The sequence below is a fragment of the Eimeria tenella genome, genomic scaffold (assembly GCF_000499545.2).
Source record: "Eimeria tenella Houghton genomic scaffold, Eth_scaff28, whole genome shotgun sequence".
NCBI lineage: Eukaryota > Apicomplexa > Conoidasida > Eucoccidiorida > Eimeriidae > Eimeria > Eimeria tenella.
In genome coordinates, this window is record NW_013542676.1 from 1 (window position 1) to 17246 (window position 17246).

The window sequence follows — 17246 nt, forward strand, 5'->3', positions numbered from 1 at the left end:
GGGTACAGCACAGTCACCGAGCTGCTGTGTCTTCCCCCTTCTGCACAGGATATCAAGTTACTTCCGGATCTTCCGGATGACGCCCTTTTCTACAGCTCTGCTTGGAGCCCCAGGGATCCTCTGCCATGGTCGCTTCCCGCGAAAAGTGTGGGCAGTAGGAAACGTCCCCTGCGAAATGGGCGAGCCCCTCACAAATGCGGGGCTGGCAGATTCAACAGTTCAGCAGAAGACAATAACGAGCAGCCGAATCATGACACAGGCAGAGGACGTCGCTACTGCCGCCTCCTGCAGACCTGCAAGTTCGGCAGGCCAATTCTTCTTGGCAAAGTTCAGCGGCATCTCAATTTTAGCGCACTAATTAGTGACAGCAGCAGCACTAGTAGTGACATGAACGACGGCTGCACCAGAATTCACAGGCATTGCAACGGCAAAAGAAGCCGTGTCCCAAACATACCGGAGCAAACAACGGGCATTTGTCCTTGCAGTGTTACAGATACCTGTGCGGGCCCTTCCTATTTGGGTGCATATGGCATAAACGCCTGGGGGAATCATGGAGACAGAATCAGCGCAGCAGATGCAGCAGCAGCATACAGCAGAAGCAGCAGTGATGATAGCACATCTGTGCTTGGCTGGAGTAGGTGTTCTGCGAAACCTTTTTTCGGTGGACAGCGCCTTCAACTGTTGGAGCACGGTAGACAGGAGGAGCGACAGATGTATTCTTTAACTGATGGCGCTTTGTCAGATTGTGAATCCCTGCAAGAGCGAGGCAGCAGCTGCGGGGTGCGCCAGCTACAGCTGAATCGTCGGCTCGATATCTTGGCTGTTGTCACTGCCGCAGGCCAACTACTCCTATTGGCATGGTGCTTCCCGTTGAGAGGCTATACGCAAATGTGGGGTAGCGGGGGAGCGGTGCCTTTTACTGGGAGTGAGGGTGCAGCCAAACACGGGCGTGCGTCTGGGCAGCAGCGTTTGGACCGACCGCATCAAGAAGTGCAAACGTCCGCCGGAGCGGTACCTAAGGCTGGCATGGCGGATAACTTTGTCCGCGGGAGCACCGGTGGCAGGATGCTGAGCCCTACCAGTGCAGGCAGCAATCCCCGTAACCGCCGAAAGGGCTGGTGGAACATTTCCATAGAAGCGGGACTTGACGGTCGCATTTCTATAGGTCACTCTCCTCAAGAGACAGCATCTGTGGATGTACTGCCCGCGGCAGAATGCGGTGACGGCCGCAATTGCAATGCTAATAGGAAGCTGAAGCCGTGGCGGCCCTTGGGGCTCCAGCTGAGGGCAAGCGCAGTGTGTTGCTGTGCCCTCAGTGGAGAGAAAAGCCTTGTAGCTGCTGGTCTGGGAAGCGGGAAGGTTGAGATTTATAGGCTTTTATGGCCTAGAAACCCAGTGCAGCGGACTTGCGACTTTCAGCAACCTCAGCAAGGGCAGCAGCGTCTCCGGACCCTTGCCCACAGGAATGTTGAGCGTGATGGGTTCACGCTTTTTCCTCATCTTCTGCATGTGCTAGCCGTTCCAGAGGACATAAAAGCAGCAGCAACGGCAGAACGAGGGCTCGCAAGAGCGGAGCAGAGCGTCGGGGCTCTGTCGACAGAAGGCGCTGCGTATTTGCAGCCTCAGAGTGTCCAAAGTCTGCAATGGACTTCAGACGGCGCGGCCCTTGTGGTTAGGTGGTTGAAAGGAGGCACCGCAGTCTTTAGCCATACGGGAAGAATTCTTTTCTCACTTCCTAACCCTCCCAGTGCTAGCATTTCTTTGGTTTCCTTTCCTGCAGCAGGTGACGCACTTGGTGGGATACTTACGACCTCTCCGTCGCTGGAGCGCCAGCAGACCTTCGTCTTCACACGTAAAATTTCGACAGCTTCAGCAGCAGCTGTAGCTGCAGGTGCTGCTGCAGGGTCTGGGCAGCTGTGCTGTTGGATCATGGGCAGCCTCTCACTTTTACATGTTTGTTCGTCCTTCGAAGCAGTCTCTCAACTCGAACGCCAGGGCAAAGGAATCAAGACCTGCACCACTTTCCTGGTAGATAAACATCAGTTCGGCGGTAGCGTTTGCTTCGATAAACTGTTGGAAGTGTCTGTCGTGCGGAGCGGATCAGTTACACCGGCAACTTCTTCCGTAGAGATTTGTGGAAGCCGCTGTGCGACAGATCTGACGGACCGGTAGGCCTTTGGACATTTAATTAATATTCAATTTGGTGCTTTCTGCCTTGTGAAAAGTTATCCTAGAGGAGACTTCTTGGCGTGAAACAAGCGAGAAGTCACAAATGTCTGTGGCTGCGTTATGCCCAGGGTGCTGCTCGGTGGTTCTCACCTCCTCGTATGGAACTTTATGGGCAGAGCCAAACCGTCTGCATCACTATCGTTTATTCCGCTTCCCCCTAATCTATATACAACAAGGGCGTTTCCTGTGCGACAAGCGGCTCTTTCCCCAGACGGAGCTCAGCTGCTAGTAGCTGGGACAAGAGGCTTCGCATTATTTGCGTTAATGCAGCGACGCTGGCGGCTCCTTTGTAGTGAGAGACAGGAGACTCAGATACGAGTGGGAACCCTGCCTTTGGGGTGGTACACCAATGATATTTTTTTTGTTTCGACACCGGCATCTAGCCCTTACGGCGCTGCTGCATCGGCAGCCGCAGCTGCAGCTGCACCACCAGAACCGCGCAGCACACTAGGCTACCCTGAAGAAGCACCGCGTTGGAATCTTCCGGCGAAAGTACTCAGAAGGTTTGAAATCGCGTTTGCTTCTGCCGTAGACGTTTGCCCATCCAGGTTTGGTGCCCATGTGCCAATGACGATTCATGAGAAAACGGCTTGGCTGCAGCAACAGCAGCTGCAACAGCAATTTTCATCACGCCTTTGGATTGCAGCCGTAGCCGGCGGTGGTTCCAGTGAATTGCTCTCAGTGTCCACGAAGGAAAAAGCATACAAAGTCAGCGCCAAGAGCAGCAGTAGCAACATGTGGCGGTACTCTGTGTTATTCCTGAGTACAAATGAGCGGCTTGACGTGCGCCACCGTGTTGCAGAAATTCAGCGTCTCCCCGCCAGGCCGCAGACGTCTACCGTTTTGCCTAGACTGGAACAGCAGCCGTTGCTGCGTCCAACAGTCACCCATGGGTCCCGCTGCTGCATATGCCATGCTGAAAACAGCGATAGCGGCAGTTGCTGCATTATCTGCAGCGGTTCGGCAGCGCTGGCCCTGCGATGCCTTGCGGCAGGCAATACGGCGGAGCCTCTCCTGGCTATATACGACGCTCTTGGAATACTCACAGCGTACCAGCTTCAGTGCCCGGCAAACCAGCAGCAGCAGCAGCATCGGCATTATGATGTTGTAGCTCTATGGCAGCTTGATCTCACGGATTTTTGCGACAGGCCACCTCAGCAAATTCGCTTTGTGGGTTGTGCGTGGCTGTTGCTACTGTTGGTGCAGTCCGGTGACTTGCTGCTTCTGCGCTTGACTATGCCAGGATCGGGACATGTTCATCACCACAGAACGCATCATATTCCGCAGCTTACTGTGGAGGCTTCCGCCATGATCGCTGAGGGCGTTACTGGCTTGTGGGTGGGTGCTGAGGCTCAGCTACGACATCACTTCTTGCTGCCGTCCGCACGCCTTTGTGTACTTCCTTCACGACAGCAAAATCACAAGAACCAGCAGCAACAAAGGGTTCAGGAAGAGTCCGAGCATATAGCTGAGGGAGTGGTTGCATGCTGCTGCACCTGCTCGGGTTCACTGAGGCTACCAGCACAAGCAGCTAAACACGCAGAACAGAAGAAGGAGGTGCTGCAGGAGTACCAGGATGAGCATGCATCGTGCAGCCCGACCTCAGTTAAAATGCACAACAGCATTGATAGTACGCACCTTGGTTTGGCATCAGTCCCGGCAGACGGGTTACCTAAAACCAGAGCAACTAGGTGGAGTAGTAGAAAATGTGCGAAAGGCGCTGACAGTGAAACAATGAATGCCCTGGAATGGCCTCTGACGATCATGAAACATAGAGGGAAGCCATCTGCAGCAACTTGCCATGTTCCACATCCAGAGACCTTTTACACCAAAGAAACAGCAGTTATTTCAACAGTTGCACCTGAATACTGTTCCGCTTCCCGACGGCGTGTGTTGAGCAGTCCTGCGGTGCACCTGGGGCCTCTGCTGGAAAGACTTGTCGTTTTCCCTCGACCTGCTGCAGCTATTCCGCTCGTGTCTGCGTGTGGCACCGGCAGCAGCAGCCACGGAGTAAGGCGCCAGCAGAAGCCGGAACAAGATCACCTTATGCACTTAGTGAGGGAAGGCTACGCTCCTCTGTCACTGCCTGTCCTTGCAGCTGAGCAACCTTGCAGGACCGCAGATGCAACGGATAAGGCTGGGAAAGCCGCCGGAAACGTATTGAAAGGTAGCGGTGGATCATCAGCAGCGAACACTAAGGGCCAGCACCCTAGAGCTCGACCCAAAATCTTTTGGGCAGCGGGGCGCCGGCAACTTTCAGACGACTTTGAAAAAAAGTTCAAGATGCGCTGCAGGTTAGGACTGCGTTTTTTCCACCGGACATTTTTTGGACCACCGGACAAGCAATTTGCACTTTTACATGTAGTACAGAGCTCACAAAGGCGTAGATGTACACATGTAATGTTGCAGCATCTGTGTATAACGCTGGAGTGACTTTTTTACCTGCCTCCAAGCGTCTTCTTTTCTGCGCAGCCTTGAGGCATACGCCTGTGGTGCATCATGCGCTGTGCCATCGTCTGCTTCATCAGAAGGGACAGAAGCACAAACAGCCGTTGCGGCAAAGCCTTCAACACCTCCGGAAGCTTTTGCAGCTGCTGAACGTAAAAAAGCTGCAAATTACCGCTCGGAAGGGTCCTTCTCTGACGCGGATGGCTGCATATCCAGCGGGTTTGACTCCTCTTCTGCAATTAATGGTCCTATTGTTACGCCACAACCATGGGAAGCTCGAGCCGACAGTAAGGCTCTTTAGTTGTTACCTGGAACTGTCGTCTCAGTGCTCGCTTGCGGGCAGCCCCTTAGCGGCTGTTTTAGTACGTCCATCAGGCTGACTCTGAGGAACTGAGACCTGCAGAGATCGTTTTGGGGTAGAAGAGTCACTTGAATTTCATTCACATCAGATTCGAACTGTGTACCTAATGGCGAATGCGCTTCAGAGTGTGACGTCTGCTGCTGTTGCGTTGCCGGCTGGCACATCTGGGCGCAAACAGCGGCAGGGCTTTTGCTCGCCTCCGTCAGTTTTCACTATTCCGGCACCGCAGAGGGAGCAGCGGCGGGGAATCTTTCACCGGAGCGCCTCGTAGCTGCGACTGACGTGCGCGTGAGATCTGCTCTGGTGCTGCCTGTGGAGGCGCGGCCTCAGCCTTTAAACATCACTGGAATTATTGGGGAGGTACGAAGTATGGCAATTTTAACCGTATTGGGTTTTGCCGTCCTCACGTCCACTTTTTTTCTAGCATATGCGTGAAAGCTAATATGGTTGAGTACTGGTGCGGTGAAGCATCACGTTTGCAGCCAGTTCATTTGCTTGAGTGAACCGTACGTTGCTTTTTTTTGTGGTTTCAACGAACTCCCCGCCAGATTCTTCAACTTTGCTGCCAACATCGTAGGTTTAATCATTTGTTCGGTATCTTGTTTGTTCAGCTGGGAGTGGCCATAGCGTGTGCTCCCAGCCGTGAAGCTGCGCTGGGATTTCCTTCGCATAAACATCCGGTTACGCAGATACGTCTCCTGCTGCAGCCCTGTACTCATACACTGCTGCAAAGGCAGGTGCTAGCTGCTGCTGCGTATACTCCCACGGGTGGCATGGCACCTGTGATGCCTCTTGGAGGCTGCTCGGCGGATGCTTCTGCAGATGAGCCTTCTCCAAGGTTGAACAGCTACGGAGAAAACGCCATTGACATCAGAGGGAGAGCTGATGCCAGCAGCAGCTGCAGGCGGCTCTTCATATGTGTCGCAGAGCTGCTTCGCGAACTCTTGGCGTCTCCCTTTGCGCATCATTTGTTGGAATTGTGTCAGTTTAGCCTCTTAATGCGCTGTATTTCTACCTACTTGAAAGCAGCTAAGCTGAAGCGTTTGCAACTGCGCCCACACAAAGTTCACTTGCAGACTTCGCTTTACCCAAGTGCATCTGCTGATGTGCGGGTCGTCAGCGGCATTCCTTCCTCGGCCATTGAGGGCATATGCGACAAGGTTCGGGAATCTGCTGCAGCAGCTCTTAAAAATTCGTCGGAAGGTGTCGCACTGCAGTGGTTGTTGCAGCTGCTGCAGCGGAAAGCCCCGCAGCTCTTTGTTGCTACGCTTGTTTTCTGCATGAGGAAAACAGAGCCCCTTGTGTCCCCAGCAGTCCTAGAGTCTTTGTTGCAGGAGCAGCTGCCTCCTGCGGATCCTGTAACCCTGTTTTGCTCATGCCTGGAAATCGGGCTTCTGCACACAGCTGCACTTTACTTGCTGCCAATCCAAATTGCTGAAGGTCCACTGCAGGTGCTGCTTTCATTTTCTCATTTGGTGCCTTTTGCAGTTGTTAGCCCTGGAATGGGCTGGGTGTAGTTTGGGCATCTCCCAACCGCGATATATCAACCCACACACCTTCGTGTGCCCCATGTGTTTGGTGATTTGTTTGTTTGCTCACAGGTGCGGTGTCGCCGGGTGCTTCCGCTTCTCCGCGCCGCCCTAGCAGCTGGAGATTTTCATTTAGTTCGTAGGCTGCTGCATTTCTTTTGGGCATTGTTTGCCGAAAAGCATCAGGTACGCTCCGATAGCAGACGGGGCAAGACACAACGGCACCTTTCGCCACAGGCTGCATGCGCAAGTTCAAACGAGGACGTTCTGGAGCGAGCTCAAAAGCTTCAACCTCGGAACCACCAACAAAGCCGAAATCGCCAAAAGAACGGAAGACGAATGCACCAGAACCTGTCAGAACTACAGTCGTTTCTTTGGAGGCCACTACAAGAAGAAATTCGTCTGAACATTACTGGTACACAAAATACAGGAGATGGTGTTGAAGAAAGCTCATTAATTGATCTGTGGCTTTGTCGAGTACCTGAGGGGTTACCACCAGTGGATCGCCTAACAGCTGCACGAGTATATCGAGAAGTTGAGGTTGCAGTAACCTTTGCTGCATCTTCACTACTCCGACAGCATAAATGGCTCCAACTGTTTGACTTTGCGACCACTCTGGCGCTTGATCTTCCGGCTTGGCTGCGTAACCGTAGCAGCGATTTGTTGGAGCTCTCTTGCGAGCCAAATAAGGAAATTGGCAAGCAAAAGAGTGTATCAGCAGACATTTGGATTGTCACTTCGACAGCGGAAACTGCAGATGTGCACGGATATGCAAAAGGGGGAAAAACGGCGGATACTGATGTCTCCATTCGTCTACCCCAGATGCTACCGCGTACATTCACTGCAGCCGTATCATCTTTTGCAGAGCAGCTGTGCGTCGGCCGTGCAGCTATTCCCTTGCATCTGAGAAAACCTACTGAGCACAACAGGAGACCTCTGGAAGAACAACGCAGCCAGCAGTATTTTCTTGCCGAGCACAAGCCGCAGCCGGCACCATTTGGTTCGGCGGTATTAAGCGCAACCTTTACTCAGTCGGGAACATCTCCATCATCCCTTTTTCCACGATTGTGCAGCATGGGGAACAGGCAGGAGCAGGCAACAACTGAGATTGCTCGATATTTGGCACGTGTTTTGTTACTTTCGGGATACCCAGCGTACACCCTAGCGCTGGCCTCAGCCGTACGCGATCAAAAAGCAATAGCGCAAATAATCAAGTGGTATCCTGAACTGCGTCGCCACTTGTCACTAGCAGGTTACCTGCATGGTACGGCAAATCTGAGTGGGTGCTGATACCGTTGGCCGGGATGGAAACAAAGATATGAGTAAGCAAAGCAACAGCGCCATCAGTAAGACGACCCCATCTGCGTATAAACCGCATTTGGCACCGCATAGGAAACAACGTTTGTCTAGCCTTCGTTGATAGAAGAGCCTGTTTTTTGATGCAGGCGCAGTTCGGCGAGGGGGGACGCATCTGACAACGTGTTTTCTTCCATATTGATAGTTGGGCCTGTATTGGAAATCAATCAGCTTTGCCTTCTACAAGTAGAAATGACTGCACTTTTGCTTTTGCGCGTCTTGCGCAGCTGTTTTGTAGATGTGTGCAAATTGAACCTCTTACTTTCGCTTGCTTTGTTTCGCAAAATTGTGCGTTATGCTATTCGACACAGCTATACTCAAGAGATATCGAAAATGGCAAGGCAGCTAACCAACAGTGTCCGCGCCGCGCTAAACTTTTAAACCGTATGTATTGGAAGCAGTTCGGCAAACGGGTGCTAGCATCTCTGAAGCCTTTAAAAAAGTATATTTGTTACGTGTCAGGTGCTGTGCCGAGGACGTGAGCTGCATATTACTAGTGGTGTATCTCTTCACTGTGAGCATGCTCCCGTACCCAGAAATTTGCGTACAACCGGTAGAACGAGAAACCGTATAGATTCGTCTCATAATTCCTGTTCAACATCCGTGTAGGCAGGCACATATTATGCCTGAGGATTTTGAAAACACGACGTAGTCAGCTTTGAGTTCGGATGCTCCGAAAGTTCGGGCACAACGCATGAAAATTTTGAAAGCGTTGGCAGCCCTAAGAATTCGGGCCCACCTTGCAGTTTCACAGCGTACTGCGTCTTTAGAGCGACTGCGTGTATGAAGTCTTCATGCACTTTTAGTTTACTTGATAGTGTTCCGATGTATGGTGACGAGCCTCCTGATTTGTCGTCTGAGAGATCACATCTACTGTATACGTCTGAGGCAGAATGTTACGTAGGAGACCAAAAATCAAGCTGACGGACCGGTAGGGTTTTGCATCCACTGATTCGCCTTTCAACGTAGACTGGAATTCGAATTATTTGTGTGGTCCGGCAAGACGCCGGCCCGCCCGAATTGCGCCAGGGTGGGATTTATATTACAAAAATGGCTATACCATAGCATCAATCTGCCTTACGCACCATCTCAAGACTCCTCCCAAGATTATGGGGCCCTTGCAGCGGTTCATTTGTACTTTTGCCTACTGCTTGTGCAAGAACAGCTCGAATATCACAGCTCATGGCTGCCCAAGCTTGTTTTGCGCTTAAATGACTTTTTGCCTCTTGGAAGCCAATGGTCCCTGTCAAACTACCCAAAGCCCAAATGGTTGGATTGCCGTTTTAGATATTTTCAAAGCCGTTATTCCTATCGGAGGAGTATTCATGTATCCAAAGAAACTATTTATTCTCAAATATTCGGCGCATTTTTTCTAAGAGCCTAGAATGGTTTTTCGCAGTGAGCTCTGTGGCGTACGCTTACTTCGGAGATAGTTGCTGTCCCAGCTCGTTCCCGCTCCGTGTCCCAGATTGTAGTGCGCGGCACAACACTGTTGCGTCGGAACGACGCCCAACGGTTGTGGAATAAAATATTACCCAACACGCGTAATTAGTGAAACATCGGCTAAAGAGATATGGTTTTTCTTGCAGATTAGGCCTAGGGTTATCTGTAGATAGGCCAGGGTGTAGGACTGGCAGTCTCGCCAATGTCGCAGGCGTATACGCAGTCACCATGAAACACCGGCGTTGCCACAGAGAAAGAACAGCGGTACAAATAATTAGCGCACTCCTTTTACATTTTACTGCGTTTTGGTGCTATTATCAATCTGTAGCCAGGGTATCCATGTAGAGGATACGTTAGGACTAGCTCCCCACACTTGGTGCCGTTCCTGGAAATATGTGGTTCTATACTCTCTAAAGCCCTATAAAAGTAGAAAAAGTAACCGTATAGATGCATGGGATCCAGATTTTTGCAGTGCGTGAATCGTGTAGCTGTGCGCCTTCGGAACAGAAGATTGCCAGGCGCTCTTTCCACAAGCTTTCCCCAAGAATGTCCCATATACGAGAACCCGATCAAGCAGGGAAGCCAGCAGATCTTATATCGGCGATACCAGATCACCAAGATTCTGGCACGCCTCCACAGAGAGGTGCTCCGTACAAGACCGGAATTAAAGCCGAATTAAAACCCCCGCTGCAGGACTGAACGAAGAAGATCGCCCGGTTGAAGCGAGAGGTAGGGACCTTATGTTACAAATGAGTGTGGCAAAGCAGACGCCCACGGTTCTGCAGCTAATGGTAGGAAGAAATGAAGGCAACATGCAGAGCTGCCTACACCTTATGGAGACCTGGTTTACACCAGTGCAGGCCTCCTCCCCACAGGGCCTAGGAGGCGAGCACCCCGAGTCGGGCGGATTTGAGGATAACAGATTTTGGGAAAACTAAGAATAACTGTATTTCGATATATATAGGCTACTGTTTCAAGGAAATGGGCCAATGTTAGGTGCCGATCTTAGGCCCCTGCTCGAGGGGGCAGGTAGCAGCGTAGACGGAACAGGGTTTAGGGTTTAGGGTTTAGGGTTTGGGGCGCTAGAAGGGGGGTCTGGGTTGGAGCATGGGGCGGGGTGAGTGGTGATGAGGTAGGGTTTAGGGTTTCGGGAATAACTGCGAGGGTTTCGAGGAGCGGCACATGCTAGGGTTTAGGGTTTAGGGCTTGGGGTGAAGTCGCAGCAGTAGGCGCTGCGCACTACACCCACACCGCCACATTTCTTGCATATTTCCCCCGGACGTTTGGTACGTTCCCCTTTGCTGGGGCAGACGTGTGCCGGATGTCCGCGACCCTGACACTCAAAGCAATTCGCGTGGGTTCCCCCAGGTCGATTTTCAATTTCCTGGCGCTGACGGGGTCCATTTGCTTAGGTAGCAGCCCTAATGGCTCGACTGGTCCTTTCTCGGAGTTCCAGCACACTCTGCTTGGGCTCGTAGAGGCGTGCTGCGGCTGTCGCCGCTTGTTCCAACGACTGATATTTCACCTGTCCGTTATTGGTTAGTAGAAGATGGAGGTCTGTAGGTAGCCCGGTGCAGTGATAGTTAGCGAGTTCGTCGGGAGCAAGACCCAAACCACGCTCCGCTACAGCCGCAAACCGGCCCGTGTATTCCTTCGGGTTACCATTCTACCGTACTTTAGCCAACTCCGTTAACAATTGACTCTGCAACATTGTTTTGTCAAACCGCTCCAAAAGCCTGCGCTGTACTGTCGCCCAGTTGCTTAGGTCGATAGTTCTCCGTAGATGCATCCAATACGTTAGAGCCGGGCCCACAAGGTGGTCAATAAGTGCATTTCCCCACTCGCGCGGTTCCAATCCCATCTGCGTGTACCGGCGCTCGATGCGCAGCAGAAAGGCCTCCATAGTGCGGCCGTCTTCTGGTAGTATGGGAAACGTTGCGTCCAATTCCACTGTGCCCCCTATAACAGTTCTTATCACACTCATAGCGGACTGGAATTGGTCCCACGTGACGAAGGGACTGTCCCCTGGCACAACACTGGTCATAGGTATCACGTGCGGGGGCGCCTCCTTATGTCCATGAGGCCGCTCTGCCACGGTGGGCTTCGGAGTAGCATGGCGATGATGGGCTGGCGTCCCGCTCGGCATTTTGCTTACTGACATTGTAGAAGTCTCCTGCGGTGTGGGGCCGAAAACGTGTCTGTTGCGGAGACGCATCCCTTACCAAGCGAAGACAGCTAAGCGCGAACCATTAAAACGAAGTCTTTCTACTCCCAAGTCCGGGAATAACAAAGATTTCTATCCCGGAGCAGCCCCCAAATGTAGTACACAGCGCCTACTGCTGCGACTACGCTGCTACCTGCCCCTCGAGCAGGGCCTATGATCGGCACCTAACGTTGGCCCATTTCCTTGAGACAGTAGCTTATATATATCGAAATACAGTTATTCTTAAGTTTCCAAAATCTATTGTCGTTCAATTCGCCCCACTCGGGGTGCTCGCCTCCTAGGCCCTGTGGGGAGGAGGCCTCCACTGGTGACGGCGCCATCGCCAGCCCCAGTCTCCACGCACTTCCAGGCACCTCTAGTGTATGTATGTTAATTCGCAGACAAATTGCCTTACTTTGATCGTAGTAGGAGGGTCCTGTCCTCCTCCAGTGTTGCGACCCCTTGTAGGTCGCTAGCTAGCCATCTTCTATAGGTCACCAGCAAGCCCTATTGTAGTGCCTGTGCACTGCACCCAGAGGGCCCCTCGGGGGACCCTAGGAGGCCACTTGGGGTCCCCAGGGAGACCCTAGGGGGCCCCAGGAGGCCCCTATGCGGCCTCTAGGGGGCCCTAGGGGGCGTCAAGGGGGCCCCAGGGGGCCCCTAGGAGGCCTTTAGGAGGCCCCTAAGAGACCCCTAGGGGGCCCCTAGGGGGCCTCTAATCTTGCATTTCCTAGTAATCTGGGGGTTGTTGAGGCACGCAAGACGCTTTGAGAAGTTCCTAGGCCTTTCTCTCGCTCTGGGCACAACCCGCAGGCCGGAAACCCTAAACCCGAAACCCTAAACCCTAAACCCTCTACCTTAGCCCGTAAACCCTAGACCCTAAACCCTCTCCCGCACCCCCTAAGCCCTAAATCCTAAACCCTGCTTGCAACACGTGGGGTCCCTACCTCCTTGCGAGCTCCTCACAGCAGGAAATAGCGGGAGGGGCCCCGGAGGCGTCGGGGGCCCCGGGGGGCCCCTGAGGCCTCCGGGGCTGCGTACCGCATACGCCCATGGCATTAGTTTCAGAAGGGAATGGAGACTGAAAAGGCAGAAATGATGTGTTCTGGGTAGGCTGGCTCAGTCCGGCAAGGAAGGAAGTTGTAGTGCGCAGACACTACAATGGGGCTTGCTCGTGACCTATAGAGGATAGCTAACTGATGACCTATAAACGGTTAAGAGGTTGAGACGCGGATTGAGCGCTGTAACCTCTTCCTAGTGAATTAGAAACGCAATTTATCAACAAATTAACATGTATAAACTAGGAATGGCTGCGAATTCTCTATGATTGGGGCTGCCGACAACGCCTGCACCGGTGCGCATCACATCCTCACCGGACCAGCAAAGCAAGAACGATAAAAAACGACATAAATGAGAAATATGGTTTTCGGAACTTGAAACAAACGAACCTTTTAATTAATTAGTAGATGCTACGCTACAGATGCGTCAGTAATAGGGATGATTTCATTGGATAGCAGAGTTCAGGGTTGTGCAGCAACGTAGACGCTGTTGAGAGCGCAGTGTACTACACCATCAGTGCCGTTTTCTATTCAAGCAATTGCCGCGTTTGCACTTGGTGCGTAAAAGCGTACTTGAGGTGGCCTGCTACAGAGGAAATGTCTGGAGAAACACAGCAACTGCTGAAAGGGGACAGCAGAACGACATACCCCAGAAATAGCCTTCATACGATTATAATTTAGAATATGCAGACTGGCATTATAACTAGAAATGATTACCGTGCACAGGGTCCCAGTCTTCTAGCAGCCAGGCCCAGCGTGCTCTGCAGGTAGACCCGGATTTGGGGGCAGGCAAGAAGCCATAAAGCTGCGTGATCTTCAGTGAGTACTAATATGCAGTGAAACTAGCTGGAGAGATGCATAGGAGCCAGTATGGGTTTAGTTCACACCAAAGCGCAAATAACAGCGGTTCGGCGAACACTAGCAAAAGGGAACTGACAAGTGCAAAATCAATTATGAGAATGGGCTAAACACTTTCCGTTTGCCAAGCGGTGTTCATAAATTGGTACTCTTCTTCAGGCCGTGGCGAAATGCGCCTCGTCACTAACAAGCCAGGCCAAAGACGCAGCTCGTGCAGGCGCATCCAGGATGCTACATTGTGTTCTACGCATCACACTGTGTTCCATATATGTGTGCAAACCTGTTGAGGCGCAGACCTTGGCGTGGAGTAACCAAACGTGTCATTGTGTAGCGTGTATAACCAGCTTGAGCGCTAAGTTTGCTTTCACACATTAACACGAGCAAGATTTTTGCGTGTATTGTTCCTGCTGTGAGCTGCTGATGGCACTTGTGTGTAACGACTAAGCGGGATCTTATGAACTGCGCAGCTTCGACGGCCAACTATTTAGTGCGCGCTGGTAATGTAGTGTGCACAAAGCGTAGTTGCTTCAGCAATGAGAAGACTTTCATTTGGCAGTGCGGGAAGTTCTAACGAGCTCTTCGAGCCGAAGTGGTGTCTGTTGCAACTCCTGACCGCACTTCTGTGCAAAGAATTTCCCACGCGCTACAGGCAGGATGCCAGTGCCAAATTCAGCGCAAGCAGTACATCAACAAGGATGTATCCACTCCCAAAACTCGTTTCGTCACACACGGCATGGGGAGCCTGTGTCCCTTAGCGCTTAATCAGAATAAAGATTTCAATCCCGTAGCAGCCCCCAAATGTAGTGCGCGGCGCCTACTGCTGCGACTACGCTGTTTCCTGTCCCTCTACAGGTCTACATTCTACACCTAGATTAGCCCCATTTCTCGGTCTCTGCCGCTTTATTCCGTCGAAATACGACAATTCAAGAAGTGTGTGTGTTCTCTGTCTTCGATTCGCTCCCTTCTCGGAGCTAACCCCCAAGACCCTAGAGGGGGAGGTCGCATTGGTGCCGGCGATATTGCCAGCCCCAGTCTCCACACGATTTCCGCACAATTCACGTTTTTCACTAGAACTCACTAACGGTTTTTCTTATTTTTTCATGTATTGGGGGGGGTCCTGTCCCCCTCCAGTGTCGCGGCCCTTGCAGGTCGCTAGCTAGCTATCATCCCTAGGACACTAGTCAGCCCCATTGTAGTGTCTCAGCACTACAACTTCCCCCCTTGCCGGACTGAAGAGACCTGTCCCAAACGCATTATTTTTGCTTTTGCAATCTCTGTGCTTTCCAAAGCTGCCGTGGTGAGCGCGCGCGGTGCGCAGCGCTCCCTCCCCCCTCCTCATTGAGGGGGTGCTCGTGCTGGAGGAGCTGGAACGTGGCGGATCCGTACTTCTACGCTTCGGAAGAACCCAAGTTGTTTCGAGACTGAAGAAGTCTTCGTTGGCGGCGGCGCCAAGTGCGAAGCAAAGCCGGGCAGCCAGTAAGGTGATGTGCTGGCTCCCATGTGGCGTGATCTTCAGGGGCTCCGCGCCACTTCACGAGGCACTGGGCTGCATCTCCAGAGCCGCGTTGGTCCATAATATAGTCGACTTTGTATTCCACTGTGAGATTTCATGCTGCATCGTGGATAGGAGGCCAGGCAGCATCGGCTGCCGAGGAAACCAAAGCGGGAGGGCGCGGGCGGTGAGGAACTAGCTGCGAAACGTGGAAAACGTCATGGCATTCATACGTGGGAGGCAGAGCGAGACGGTAAGCGACGGTTCCTATCCGTTCGATGACTTCGAAGGGTCCACGGTAACGGGGCTCGAACTTAGGGCAGCTGGTGAAAGGCGGTAGGTGCTTGCTGCTGAGCCAGACCTTGTCGCCCACCGCGTACTCCACTGCTCGGCGCTTCGTGTCTGCGTAATACTTCTGCTGCCATTTTGCTTTCAGGATGTGACTCTGTGCCCTGTCGCAGAGCTGTCGGAAGAGCTTAGTCATCGGGGGAGTGAATGTAGGAGCTAGCGCGCCTACGATATCAAGGTCCGCAGCCGTCAACGGGTTCTCGCCGATCATGACCTCGAAAGGAGAGAGCTCAGTGGATGAATGGCTTGTTGTGTTGTAGGCAAGTTCCAAGGCCGGAAGCAAACGCTCCCATTCGCGTTCGTCAGGTTTGATATAGGTACGAAGCATCTGCTCCAATGTGCGGTTCACTCGTTCAGTCTGGCCGTCGCTTTGGGGATGGTAGGTCGAGGACATGCACCGTTTGATGTTAAAGAGGCGGCAGAGCTGATTCCACAGATCCGACTGGAAACGGGGGTCTCGGTCCGATATAAGCGCCTCTGGAAATCCATGGTAGCGGATAAGGCGGTCTGCGAGGAGCTCCACGGTGTCTGCTGCTGTGAAAGATTTCTTTGCAGGAACGAAATGAGCCATCTTGCTGAGGGAATCGACCATGACAAGGATCGAGTCGTGCCCTGTCGTTGTAAGGGGAAGATCTGTGATGAAATCGAGGCTCACGTGAGCCCATCGACGAGAAGGGATGAGCAACTGTTGAAGAAGGCCTGCAGGTTTCTGGTTAATGGATTTTGAAGCGCGACAGTGGGTGCATGACTCAACATAAGCGGTGGTATAGGCACGCATTCCAGGCCAGTAGTAGTGCTTGCTGAGGGCCGCAAAGGTCTTTTTCTGGCCTCGATGGCCAGCTGTGACATGGTCGTGATGCGAATGCAGAACGTGAGTAAGGAACTCAGGGAATTGTGGGACGCAGATGCGCCACAGTCCATGAACGCGGATGTGCAGGTAAGGCTCTACGTGGCGAAAGGTAGATTGGCGGTGACAGAACTCGATCTGCAGAGCTTCTCCTGGTTGGTTTGCTGCGGCTTCGTAGGGAACTCGAAAAACAGGGCACTTCGAGTACGCTTGCGGCCAATGGCGCGCGTCAGGGGGACCAGCGGGTGCCTTCGTTGTAAGTGTAGGAGGTTCCGGCTCTGGGTTGGGTTCCTGCGGCGCAGGGGGAGGCGCAGACTGCGTGCTGTGTCGTCGAGGGCGGCGCGGGCGAATTCCGGCGAGCTCGCGATAGTTGGGAGGCGGACCGCGAGAGCGGGAAGCCGCGCTCGCTTCTCCTGTTGCGAGCATCAGCGGTGCCGATGGTGTGTCGTGCGAGCAGGTGTTAGAGAGGCCGGGACGGCGAGACAAGGCGTCGGCAACTTGATTGCGCGCTCCCTGAACATACGTGATGTGCAAATCCGGGAACTCTTCAAGGAAGTCTAGCCACCGGGCGGTGCGTCCGCGCAGAGGCTTCGATGCTTGGAGTCGTTGGAGATGGGTTAGAGCTTGATGATCAGTGAAAGCCGTCACCTTGGAGACACGGAGCAAGTGCGACCACTTGTCCAGCGCCGTGACCAACGCAAAGAGTTCCTGATCGTAGATAGAGTATCTCTGTTGCGTGGAGTCCATGACTTGACTGAGGAAGCCGATGGGTTTACCGTCCTGTTCAAGAACTGCTCCGACTGCGTAACCAGAGGCATCTGTGTATAACTCGAAGGGCTTCGTCGTGTCGGGGACCTGTAAGGTAGTGAAGTCTATTAAGCGCTGTTTGAGCTGCCGCATCGCTTGCGCGTGAAGCTCTGTCCATTTGAAACTGACGTCTTTACGCGTTAGATCAACCAGCGGCCGAGCAACGTCGACATAGTCTGGTCCCATGAACATGCGACAGTAATTTATGGTACCGAGAAACTGGCGCACTTGCGTTTCGTTCTCCGGCACCTCCGGCCAAAGCCGGAT

At 52.9% G+C, this 17246-nt stretch overlaps 2 protein-coding genes across 2 annotated transcripts; both read left to right on the forward strand.

The window, feature by feature from the left end:
* Positions 1-76: 76 nt before the first annotated feature.
* Positions 77-358, forward strand: ETH_00012145 (uncharacterized protein; the record flags this gene model as incomplete). The annotated part of the gene is made up of 1 exon (XM_013375440.1): positions 77-358. One exon carries the CDS (start codon positions 77-79, stop codon positions 356-358), a length of 282 nt encoding a protein of 93 aa, XP_013230894.1.
* Positions 359-387: 29 nt separating this feature from the next.
* Positions 388-6555, forward strand: ETH_00012150 (uncharacterized protein; the record flags this gene model as incomplete). Its single annotated transcript, XM_013375441.1, has 7 exons — positions 388-634; positions 839-2168; positions 2298-3859; positions 4328-4523; positions 4702-4964; positions 5163-5398; positions 5650-6555. The coding sequence occupies 7 exons, from the start codon at positions 388-390 to the stop codon at positions 6553-6555; spliced, it is 4740 nt and encodes a 1579-aa protein (XP_013230895.1).
* Positions 6556-17246: the final 10691 nt, after the last annotated feature.